General features: G+C 40.4%; 1 protein-coding gene and 1 long non-coding RNA gene across 7 annotated transcripts in view; one reads left to right on the forward strand and one right to left on the reverse strand.

Annotated features, from left to right (window-relative positions):
- LOC112140513 overlaps positions 1-12,929 on the forward strand; it is a 64,800-nt gene that overhangs the window by 11,452 nt on the left and 40,419 nt on the right. Inside the window, exon 2 of one of the 2 annotated variants that reach the window (XR_002918181.2) lies at positions 11,737-11,909. This is a non-coding gene — a long non-coding RNA (uncharacterized LOC112140513). Of the gene's footprint in view, positions 1-11,436; positions 11,910-12,929 lie in introns of those variants that run through there. The other variant, XR_004949282.1, reaches the window with a different exon arrangement.
- znf516 (zinc finger protein 516) overlaps positions 2,044-12,929 on the reverse strand; it is a 66,649-nt gene continuing 55,763 nt past the window's right edge. For 4 of the 5 annotated variants that reach the window (XM_024263507.2, XM_036215772.1, XM_024263506.2 and 1 more), the window contains exons 4-5: positions 12,387-12,491; positions 2,044-5,154 (exon numbers count right to left, since the gene is read on the reverse strand). In XM_024263507.2, the coding sequence (XP_024119275.1) occupies positions 4,967-5,154; positions 12,387-12,491 (293 nt within the window). In that variant the 3' untranslated portion in view covers positions 2,044-4,966. Of the gene's footprint in view, positions 5,155-9,201; positions 9,273-12,386; positions 12,492-12,929 lie in introns of all 5 variants that reach the window. The other variant, XM_024263509.2, reaches the window with a different exon arrangement.

The raw sequence follows: 12,929 nt of genomic DNA on the forward strand, positions 1-12,929 counted from the left end.
CCAAAAAAATTGCAAATTTGCAAAACGTTTTTCCCGCCAAAAGTGTTTTTGAGATTTCATGGAGGCAGCCATTTTGAAATAAGGAAGAAAAGTCCTTCTACTGCCCCTAGTGGAATGATGATGAACTGCAGGTAGAAAACTAAATTAGCTTAAGAGATGGGAGTCTCAGAAATGTGGATCAGATATGATACAACTGGTTATGTAGGGATAACATAGGATATATTTGGGGGACAACATGCGTAATATACTTGCACTGATGATTAACAACAAATTTTGAGTCATACAAACTTAAATTAATACGTATTTTCAATTAGCTGAGCAAAAGACTTCAATAAAAGTGCTTTTAAATCTACTTTCTTGATTAAATTTTATCATAAAGAGCAGGACATCAAAACTTGAGAGAAATTTTACCAAGGAAGGAACCAAGGAATTTCACCAATAACAAAGGATAAACATTTTGTAATCTATATTTTTTACTTGCTTTGAAAAAGACACTGTATACACTAAGTATAACATCACAAATATAATTTCTTAGAGATTCTAGCTACAAAATTTATCTCAGATTTGGATAAACTCATCCAGAAAACACACACACACACACACACACACACACATATATGTATATATATATATATATATATATATTTTTTTTTAAAAGACTGAAAAATAACCCTGCAGTCATACCTGTGCAAAACCAAAGCCTTCAACAGAAGCCACAGCTCTCTTGTGGCTGATAAAGACGTAAAAAAAGTGTTCCTGTCTATCATTTCAGAGTCAGCCTGGCATGTCTATCATTTCAGAGTCAGCCTGGCATATTTTCCGCCTCAGTCAGTCACTCAGTCACTCACTCAGTCAGTCAGCTTTTCTCTGCTGGGTGACAGAAAGAAAGGGTGTCAGCGAAAAGGTTTTCCAGGGAGCTCAAGGCCGTCACATCTGCCTTCTCGGTGACTGATGCGGTTGGTAAGAGTGACGGGCAGCCGAAGTCTTTTCTCAGCCTGCAGGCCTGCCTGGCATTAACGTTATGTGCCATGTTCTCAGAGGGAACCTGTCATTCAGCTGTCACTCAGATCGACAGACAGATGGTGCACACAGACACAGAACATGAAAGAGACTGGCAAAGTAGCAGCAGATCTCTGGGTGGTTGCCCGTAGTTGAAGGTTGCAGGTTTCTCGTCACCGCTGCTTGGCAGCTCGACTTTGACGGCGAGGCCACACACGGACATCGATGTGACAACGAGACCCGGACAGGCATCAGAGTCTGCATCCATCAAACGTGTCACATGATATGAAAGGCAGCAGCTGGCAGGGTGGCTTTGGCAGGATGTGCTTTCACCTCCACTCTGTGAATCTTGAACAGTGTCTTCTGCAGGTAATGAACACTGAGCAAATCAGAGGGTTCTGTTGCAGACATACAGCTACCAGGTCAGCATGGTGGAGTTTGGTGTACACTGCAGCTCAAAGATAGATGAAAAAACACTATTAATATCTTTAAGGTAATTATTGTGTCTGTTTTTTAAGTGCTTTCATTGTCAGAAGCTGACTTAACATTTGTCAATAAGTACAGAAAACATATAAATTATAGATTTCTCCAACAATCTATCAATCCTTTGTAGTTAATTAAAGTCCTACCAAAACATTGACAGATGTTTAAATAAAGTTAGTCTGATTTAATTTCAGTTTGTTCAACTTCTAGCTGATATGAAATAGTAAAATAAACTTATTTAAATGATAATTTCCACTGATAGTACAGTACCTACAACCACATTTGCTGCTTTGAGATGAGCGGCACAAGGTGTCTTATTTTGAAAGGAAGTCATGTGAATCTGTCAGTAGTTAAAATATATTGTTTTTTTATGCCAAAACAAACAATAGTTTAGACTCCTGATCTGGATTAGATACATGTCAAAGCTCTAACATTTATTTTTTGGTTCTTCTAAACGGCACAAAGACTAACCCAAAGATACATAAAGCCTTAAAACATGTGAAGTCTTTGGTCCCAAAGTCAGAAAGAAGCAAGAACCAGACAAACCTCTGACAGCAGCCGTCATTTTGGGTGTCTTTATTGTGGACATAACATCTTTCTGAAATGATGTACAAAAGTTGACAGAACTGAAAATGGCTCAGACGAGGTAGAGCTTTCACATGGGCCTGCTGGATCGACAACTAGAAGATATTAAAACAAAAACCACCCAGTAATATAAAAACCAACCCTCCTCTCTGCTTCTGTCCTCTTATCCTTTTCTGAAATTATAATAAATATGGATATCAATCAAGCATATTTGGAATAATGTCCTCTAAGGTGAGTGAATTATGAATCACAACAAAAACAAAAGGCATACGGACCCAAATCATACTGTTTAAGAGGCATGTCACAGAAAAAAAAACAAAAAACTGCCAGAGAAACATTTGCCAGTCACTCTGTGGGCAGTAAAAAGAAAAAATCCTAAATTTAAGTAAAGATAAAGACTAAAAAATCACTCTTGCATTTTTCTAAATAAAAAAAAAAGAAAGAAAAGCACCGCTAGCATTAACTGACTTACCATAAGGAGAATGTAGCTAAGAAGCTGTGCACACAGCCTTGACTGAACAAATCACTTTTCATTTAAATCTATATTTTCTTTCTAATATACTCACAAACAAACCCAAAACAAAAGCATATAAACCAGAAAAAGACATTAAAATGTATTAGCCGGCACATTGAAAGGAGACATTCTTAAAGAAAGCTTCGCTAGAACTGACCAAATGAAAATGGTTAAAGCACTAACCTAGAGTCCAAGTGCACGAGTAATGCCATTTGGTTTCTACCACTGTTTATAAAGGGTTTGGTAAGAGTAGATCACAGATATACAGTTTATATACACCCGCCCCCACTTCATAGTTCTCTAAGTCACACTTTGGAGTACAAATTCTGACGAGTTAAACTTAAAGGGAATTCTTTACAACATAGGTATTAGTACTACACTACTTTAAAGGCTAAAAAATCCATTTCAAGTATATTTACTACGTACACCCTCCATATACACAACTGAGTGTATAATTAGGCCTATTTACGCACACTGTATTGTATGCATGACTTAACAACGCACTGACGTGTGTTCACGTACTGTTGATCATCAAGCAGTACTACGTTGCTCCATTAGGGGTCGCTGTTAAAAACCTTCAGTCAAGGATTAGTCCGGAAAGTTTTGAGCTGCTTCGCAAAGCCTTTTCCTCTTCCTGTTTGTGACAAAATGGCAAAGCATGGCTGATTACGGATCACTTCCGAGCAAAAAAGACCTACAAGGAAACAGTCCTGCTTTGAATTTCATAAACATCTAACTAACAGGCTTCCATCGCTATAAAGAGGTAGGATAGTGTGCAAAGCATCTAGAAACGGAGACTGGAAAACACTGACGTAGTCAGTGTGGAGAGGTTTGGAAAAGAACGCACCAACACGTCGCACACTCACACACGGCTTCGCTAAGGCTGATATATTTGTACAATTCAAAAGGTTAGAATTATTAGCCCTAAAATCAGCGGGGGACTGATCCTCTGCCCCAACCAGCTTCTATCTTCCTCTGACCCCTAGGAATGCTAAATTTCACATTCACTATCTCATACTGACATCATAGCAATCCAGCTTGCTGTCCAATGCAAGAGTTTACACAACAAAACAAGCAGTTATGCTGCTAGCTGTTAATCCAGGGTGTGCTAGCATGTTGGGTTTATTTGTTTGGCTCTTTTATCATTAAAACTAACAGACAAATAATACAATCTGACAAAATGTTCTTTCCTGTCAAAAGTTAATTAGGCAGAGCTGGGCAAAAACTCTCTTTAGGTTTGTACTTTAAGCTAGCTTAAAATAGCACGTTAGCTAGCTAGCTTGTTTGCTTTTTTAAACGGACACAGAGTTTTGACACAGATTTTCATCCACTGTTGCACATTTTGGGTTTGAATGTGCAAGCCAACAACATAAAGACAAAAAGGAATGCAAAATAATGATCAAAAAATGAACTTTTTTCTGTTATTTTGACGCATTTTCAATCAGCTGGGGAGGCACAGTGTGAGAATGTGGTCTACCCGCTTGTCAAAAACGACAACTGCTGGGTAAACATACCCATGATGACTGGCTTTAACAGGTAATACAAACCACACCACCCTTAAAATGAAAGATACAAATACAAGCTTACTTTTCTTTCAATCTTTTGTCTCTGGACACGACACTAAAATATCTTTTGGTTGGAACCCAGCACAAAAAAAAAAAAACGTGATAACGTCATTGTACTTTGAGAGCTGTCAGATTTGTATGTTTTATTTAAAAAGTTGCTTGTTTTTCCTGCCTGTTTGTGTTTTAATTTGAGGGCATTTTTTATGGATGACACCCTCTTTCACACCTGATTTGTCTGACTGATCACTACAACACCTTTTCTCCCCTGCAGTCGTCCTGAAAGCTGCTAAAACTCGTACAACGCTGAAAAAAAAGTAAATAATGTGGAAGAGGCACCAACAGCAGACATGCGGTGCCACGGTCCTCAAATTAAAACAAGCAGCTGCATAAGAGTTCAGTTTAAACTTGACATTTCCTGTAGGGCATCGCTTAACTACTTCATATCCTTGAATCTCAATAACCAGAGCTGAAGGCAAATCCATCAACTTCATACGTAAGAAGACCAGAAGAAACGAAGGACTGAATATCGGTTTTCCTGCTATAAAAGACACTTAACATTTCACTGCTCATTTTTTTTCACTTTTTCCAAAGTGCACTTTCAGTTTGGTGATAATGTTTTAGCCTCACCAAAAGAAAAGAAAAAAAAAACAGGAAACAAAACAAGTTAATTCTAGAGAGTTCCTCAGAGCAAAAAGAGTTCATCTTGTGCCCCAACTTCAAAGCTTTTCAGGACTGGTATCAGGGTTTGGAGGGCTGTGGGACTCCCTGACTTGGGCGCTCTTCAGGTCAATGTTAGGGGGGGGGGGTCTTGGTGCTGTGGTCATTGTGGTGTTGCTGGCTGTTTGGAAGCCAGAGCTCCTTGCTCCTCCTGGCTCAGCAGCCCGTTCTTGGAGTCGGGGTACTGGCTGTTGTCGAAAGGCATATGGTGGACACTCTGAACGTGCGTCTTTAGGTTCCCTTTCTGAGAGGCTCGGTATGGGCAGAGCTGGCAGCAGAATGGCCTTTCCCCTGAGGAGCACACACAAGAAGTTCAAAGGTCAGCTGGACATCCTAGGTGACGTCTTGGATAAAACTGGGAGACTTCTGAAACATAGAAGCTTAAGCAAACACAGAAAAACACAAAAAAATAGATGATAGCAGTCAGCTGGAAGTAACAAAACAGGTCAAATGAAGAATTTACATTCATTTAGTGCTACGTTCACACGGGCATCGCCAACGCGCATTCAAGCGACCACTTCCATGACAACTCTATGTAAACTTGTAAAAACTTGCACATAAATGCATAGCTAGATTTTAAGTCAGTTTTCAGGGTCTACGTACAAAACTGGCATCCTTTTAAAATAAACCAGTCAGACCCTCCAGGATTTCGTGAGGTTGTGATCGCAACTATTAACACAAATTCAAGAAAACTTGCAAACCTTGAAAATTGACCTTTTCACCGCAACTTAACTGCAACTTTGACCAATCTACCGTGATAACAGTCATGAGTGACGCCGTGTTTTTTTCCTTTCTGACTTCTTCCCGGGAGCCGTGCTCTTTTTATGAACTTTCTGTGTGCTCTGGCAGGGCTACACACTCGTGGGTGTGTAGGGGTGGGTGTGTGTGTGTGTCAAGGTGTTCACACACCAGCGCGCCTTTAAGCGTCCACTTTGAAAGAAACATCTATGCAAACGCGCGTAGAGGTCCAAAATTTTGCTCTTTGTATATACTTTAAATTGAAAGTGGTCGCTTGACTGCGCGCCGACGCCACCTGGTGCGTGAGCTCCTGGTGTGGCGAGGTGTTGCGCTGAGCGTGTGGGTGCAGAGCAGTCCATCATTTGCAGCACAACAATGTTGTAAAATGATGGTGCAGTATTTTGCTAGTGCGAATGGTACAATAAAAAGAGTTAGAATATGAGAATATGTGAAGTTCATTTAATAATTCACATTTTTTAGGCGTTTTTCGAAAAAATATATATTGAAAAACCTCGCAACTTTTCACAAAAGCTGCCGCAACATCAGGCGTTTTAGGCCACAACAATCATGAATATATGCCGCAAAATCCTGGGGGATCTGACCAGTTGAACTTTGATCAGTCTCAGATTATGGAAGAGAAATTAATAATTTAGGTTTGTGTCAGAATTCTGTGACACCAAGACTTTAATATATTGGAATAGAGCTGCGAAAGAAATAGCCTGGAACAAGATTATCACCACTTTAACACTTCGCACCAAACCTGTTCCAACTGTAGGTTTATGTGCTAGAATTGGGTAGTCCGGTGTGAACCCGGTTTGCTAAAATCGTGGTCAAGAACACGGGTTGAACGCTCAACACATGCCCGGTGTGAATGTAGCATAAGAAGAGACAAACTCTCCCTTTGCACCCTGCTATCTGCAGAGTGCCACACATCTGCTATCTGAACAGTCCCACTTTTTTATCTGTCTCAATCACCTGAGCCACTCCACGCACCTCCCAAAAACACAAATACACCCCCCAACCCACTCCACATACCCTCTACTCCCTCTTCTAATTAGACTGACCTACAATGGCACAGACACCTCTGCACAAAACAAATGAGAGTGCCATTTAATTGCACCTAATTATCATTTTGATAAATGGAAGAATATCAAAGCGGGAAAACAAATGACTCCCCCGGCCCCTCCCGCACCTTTCCCTCCTAGAAGAAGTAATGGGGAAATATAGCTGTTATCATACATCATCAGAAACAAAACAGAAAGAAGAGAAATAGAGGAAGGGTGGGTAAAAAAAGAAAGATAAAAACAACAAAAAAAAGGTGTAATTAATCACAAAAAAAATCACACTGAGGAAACAGAAAAGCATCTGGAAGGATGGCGAGACGTGAGAAGAAAGCGAGAATCTCCACCGTGTCGTCCTGTGAGGAAACATCGCTGACGGGACCGGTGTACTACATTAAACTAAAGGTTATCGTCACCATAACGCAGCGTCGACACTACATCTAATTGGACCCCTCTGCTGCTCCCATCACTCATGGCGTGAATCTGTGTGGGATTGTGTGTTTCTGATGCGTGTGATTAATTATGATGCCGGTGCAGAGTTTAGACGCCAGCTCTGTAGGAGTGTCAATATGGAGCAGGTTTTACTCCTGCAGTCTTTGTTGATGTTACGAGTGACTGGAGAGACACAGAAAGTTGTGTTACTGCGGTTTTGTATTTGTCAGGTACCGTTGTTTGGAGAGCACCCTGAAGTACTCACACTAAGACTTATTTGGCTATTTGGATGAGAGAGTGGATAAGGCAATCTCCGCTAAATGTCCCTAACCATCTTAAGTTAAACACTGGAGCAAACACTTTTATATGAGAATATTCACTTCTTGGATTCTTAAACTACAGAATTTCATCTGTTAATTGAGTTTTCTATATATTTTTTTTAACATTCTTGCACATCATTTAATGCCTTAGTCACATGTACCCATACAAGAGTTGACCCGTACAGGTGCGTTTAGTTTTGGGGTTGTCCAGACTTGTGGAGGGGTCACAGACATGCTGAGACGCATTGTAAAGGGAATCCAAATTCTTCCCTTCTCTCTCCATTTGTAGGGGCATTTGTAGTGTAGTAAATAGTTTTTTTAAGGGTCAATCCTAAAGTGGTGGGATACAGAGCCCTCCATCGCAAGGGAGTTCCGCACAGGAGAAGCCCTTCCCTTCACGTGGTTCACAGAAGTTTATATTTAAATGCAAATAGTGACTTTTTGTTGTAGCATGACCTTTTTAAAGTTATAAAACAGCTGTTGTCTATGTATATTTAAGCGCTGGAAGCTCCGCGCTAATGGTAGCGGACCGGCAACTATTGACAATGTCATCGAGTGGAAGTGACGTCCGACTTTAAAGATACTATTTTTCCATAACTCTCCGTTTGGTTGGCTACATGTAAGGGAAGGGAGAAGGGAAGAATTCGGGTTTGGCCCTGTAGTTACCTTGAGGCTCTTATGACCACCTCAACGGATGTCGTGAAAATGGGACGTACCATTGTTGTAGTAAGTGTATCGCGAAGTATTTGTAAGGATAATGTAAGATGAATGATGTATGGGTGGTTCTGTCCTGCTTTAGTCATTGGTGAGGGGCACTTACTGGTTCCGTGAATGCTTTATCCATGGGATGTGCACGTGATATTTAAGTGCCCATAGGACACCCACACAAACTCTGATTGCCTAATTTCCTAATTTCAAACAAAAACGGCGCACAAGAGTTAGTAACGGGTACGCACTTATAACTTGAAAAGCACATACAGTCTATGTCTGAATTCCCACCCTAAGTCCTAACTACTAAAAACTATATAGTGCAAGACTATCTAGAGGAATTTAAAAGCAATTTGGACGCAATGCCCACTACTTTTCTCTCTTTTTTTCTAAACGCCGGATTTGACGTCATCCGATTTCACAAAGTGAAAATCTAGTAAATACAAACATTTTATAATGTATATTTATGACTTCACTGTGTTTTGATGATGAAAATGTAGATTCTTTATAAAAATAAAAAAAAATACATTTAAACACGTTTTTCTTTGTTTTTTAAATTGTTCAACCACAGAAGCATTGTGGTCTATTTTCGCTAATGTAGTGAGCATTGATGCACGCTAGATTTTTGCGAAGACTTCTGGGAGATTTGTAGTGCACTAGATGTTGGAATTAGTAGATTCAGACAGCACTAGAAAGTGGCAAGCGCATTATATAGTGAGTAGGTATTATCCTGATAGAAATGACGCTTTTAGAGTCCGGATTCTTAAAAGTAAAATAACGATGTAAAAGTGTGGAAAGACAAATGCAGCTTTTCCATGAGAAACCTGTCATACATGTGAGCTGGAGACACACTAAAACGTCAGGTGTGATCCGGCAGCATGTGAGAACACCAGGTGTTAATGGCAGGGCACGTTGTGGGACTCACACAGGAACAGAGAATATAACTCACACAGGATGGACGGCTGCGTGACTGACACAAACGTGCACACACACACGCACATGCATAAGTAAGGCAGCAATAATGAAAGACATGCAGAAGCAATGAAGGAGCCCAGTGCTTTAGCCAATGTGCCACATACTTGTTTGGGAGCTTCAGAAGCGATGGCGTGAGCGTCAGTACCTCTGTGGAGTCCATTATAATCAAACCTGACTGTGGGGGGAGAAGGAGAGGGAAGAGGAGGAAGAGGGAGAGGAGGAGGAGGAGGAAGGGAAGGGAAGGGAGGAGGGCATTTGGTTAAATGCTCTACCAGATCCACATGAGGTTTTTTTTTTTTTTTGCTTTCTCCACCACCGTCGGCACACAGTAACATTTGCCACCAGCACCCTCGCTAATCGAGTGGAGCTGGCAGTGATGATGATGGTGATGATGGTGGTGATGATGGTGATGAAACCTGGTGGAGGCAAGTCAGTGATTTAATATGACGCATGTTAATCGAGGCCTCGGGGTGGCTGGCCTTTTCTGCGTGCGCACGTCCGTAGTGAAGACAACTGTGGGTGACAACATTAATTACAGCCTCTCTGAGTGTTTACAGACGCCGTGCGCAGCGTGTTTGTGTATGTGTGTGTGCGTTAATGCAGCGAGTGTGTTTACAATAGGGCTGGGAGGGACGCTGAGCACTGCATCACTTACCATTTGGCCTCTGTCACTTGGAATCACTGGCTGTGCCACATATCATTCACACTCTCCATAAAGAAGCTACTTATCTCAGTGTCCACTGTGATCACTGCCACCCCGGCTGATGGACATGACAGCACAGGAGAGAGGAGAAGAGGAGCAGGAGGAGGAGTGAGGAGCCACAGAGTGGAGAGGGAAGGAAGGGAGGAAACCAGGAAAGCTACGTTCAGAACGCGCTTCTTTTAGCATATGGAGTTCACACTGGACTGTCGTTACCAAATACTAGTCCGCCACCTGCAGGTGGATGAGGATAAGGACCACATCCACAAGTCACAACCAAATTCGAGTCCCTGATTAGGACTTTAAACCAACCTGAGCATTTCACAGGCTGACCTTGGGTTCAAGTGATGTCTCAGATTTTTTCCTGACAAAGTCGAGGATAATATAAAATTCTAAGGTATACATCAGGCATTTGATCCGCGTTCAAGAACGTCTTGAAATTGCGATTAGCCCAGGTTTTTTTTTTAGCCCATCCAGTGTTCACCCTGGACAAGAAGGGAGGGGCTTCTTCTGTTGTCAAGCACATGTCCGCCACCTAGAGTTGAAAGAGGCCTAGTGCGAAATGTCAGACCAGAACAAATCTCGTAAATCTTTTTTTTTTTCCTTATTAGTAATTTCTCAAAAATGGATCCATCTGTCACTACCAAGTCCCTGATTGGTCAAAGTCTGACCAAAACTTTCAACATGGGTTCAATGGTCATGTGTTTTGTTTGCAGACCCAGAACTAATTGTAGAAGAATGAGTATTGAAGCGTGAATCAGAGAGTTCTGAACAGAGACCCAAAACAGACGCTTAGGCACGTTGACTATATTTGTCATTGAATGCAGTCACCTGAACACGCGTTGCTGTGAACGTAGCTGAGGAGGTGAAGGAATAAAATGATAAAATGCCAGGGAAGAGAAGATGATGTACAGAAAAGTGTGAAGTAAGGAAACAAAACAAAGGACAAGAAAAGGACAGGACTAAATAAAGTCCTGATGACTAGTGAAGATGTGAATAGGCAGGAAAAGGTGGATTTTAGAGGAATAAAAGTGGCTCAAATAACAAGATAAATATAGCATTACCTAAGTTAATACTAGTGTGAATGCTGTTTGCTGAATGTGGCCGCTGAAGATACTAGAGCTGATAGCTGAAGATGCTGAAATTCATATTTAAAGAAACTGTTCATATTTTGCTAAAATATTAGCAAAACTCTGAGTTAGCCTAAAAATTGGCAGCTAGCATGTACCTAAAATATTAGCTAAACTCCAAAATGGCCTTAATAACTGAAAAAAATGTCTAAATTAGCTAAAACAGTTAACCTGAGGCTAAAATATGTGCTCAACTCCAAATTAGACTAAAGAACTGAAAAAATACCTAAACTAACCCGAAACAGCTAGCATGTAGCAAGAATATTAGCTAAACTCCAAATTAGCCTAAAAAACTTTAAAAAAATGTCTAATTTAGCCAAAATAGTTAGCCTGTGGCTAAAATATCAGCTAAAAATATTAAAAAAAACTGAAAAAAATGTTACATTTAGCCAGAACAATTAGCTTGTTGCAAAAATATTGCAAAACTCTCCAAAAAACTTGAAAAAATGCCTAATTTAGCCAAAACAGCTAGCTTGTAGTTAAAATATTAGCTAAAACTCCAAAATAGCCCAAAAAGTCTTATTAAATGCCAAAACAGTCGGAAAAAGCTAGCATAATGTCAATGTAACAGCTGAAACTCCAAAATAGCTCAAAGAGGGGGGCAAGAGGACACAAGTGAGCAAAGGTAACAAAGTAAATGTGAAGCAAAAGTCTGGCTTTTTGAATCAAGCCGTTGAGGGAGGGGCTCTGAGATTCATGCAAATGGATTCACAAGGTTGGCATGGACAAATGCTGCTTTGCTTCATTAGAATGCACAATTCCATCTCTCTAATTGACATGCGATTAATAATGTATACAATTTGTCACAGGTCAGTATCTGCAGCAAATCATGTCTCCGTTTAAAAAATAGAGACAGCTGCCCAGCCCAGGGCAGGAGGCACTCTCAGACCAGCTGCCACACTCAGCCAAGACAAAGCTCCGCTTCCTGCGATCTGCAGGAGGAAGTGACTGAGCGGTGGAGTCCGGCCATGACAACTTAGCGGTAATGTGAATTCCCTTGTATATAATCTCTATGTGTCAAGAGTGGAAATGCTTGTGCATACCTGCAGCAAATGGGAGTTGGAGGGGTAAAAAGGAAAAGAAAAACCTATAGAGTTGAAGCAGGGGCTGGAAAGTCACATAAGTTTAGTTATCTGAATAATAAAGAGAAAAATTCATTCTTTCAATTACCGCAACTCTTCAACTGTTAATCCCAATTTTTTCAAACATGGTCAGATTTGGTGAGGTAGAAATGTATGAGGTCCTCCACCATTTTCATCAACCAGTTTTTAACAAATTCACCATCAGTAAGTGCTTGCCAATCAGTGCCTCTACCTCCTAGCTCACTTTTTTTGCTTCTAACCCTTTAACACCAGATCTACTAATTTTTTTTTAATTGTTAACACAATGGAATTCCAGCAGATTCTAAAGGAGAAAAGCAGCACAAGCCGCTAAACGGTGTGTAACTTTGTTTATTTACCTGTGTGAGATCTCATGTGAGTGCGCAAGTGGCTGGGCTGACTGAAACTCTTCCCACACTCGTGGCAGAAATACTGCCCCTGCCGCATGAAAGACCTCATCATACCTGCAGACACAGAGGAGAAAAAACACAAACACACACGTCAACAATGGGTCTAAACAGCATTACAGAACGTTCTCATCAAAAGTTAGAAAATCAAAATCAAGAAGATTCTTTTAAAGTTTGACTACTAAAGTTAAATGTATTTCTAAATAAGCATTTCCACATAACCGAATTATCTGGGAATTTTAGAGAATTTATTTCAGAATGTAATTTAAGGTGAGATTTTTTTTTATTTCATTAGGCCAAAAAAGCAAACAAGATTCAGATAAATTTAGTATTGGTTGTATACCGTAGACTATACGTCACTCTGGAGTATAAGTCGCAGACACCAAAAAACAAAAACAAAACAACGCATAATGAAGAAGAAAAAAAATTACATATAAACCGAAGTTCTGGGAGAAATGCATTTACCAAAATACAGGAACAAGAGTGGACATGTTT

Source organism: Oryzias melastigma, linkage group LG16, assembly GCF_002922805.2.
Source record: "Oryzias melastigma strain HK-1 linkage group LG16, ASM292280v2, whole genome shotgun sequence".
NCBI lineage: Eukaryota > Metazoa > Chordata > Actinopteri > Beloniformes > Adrianichthyidae > Oryzias > Oryzias melastigma.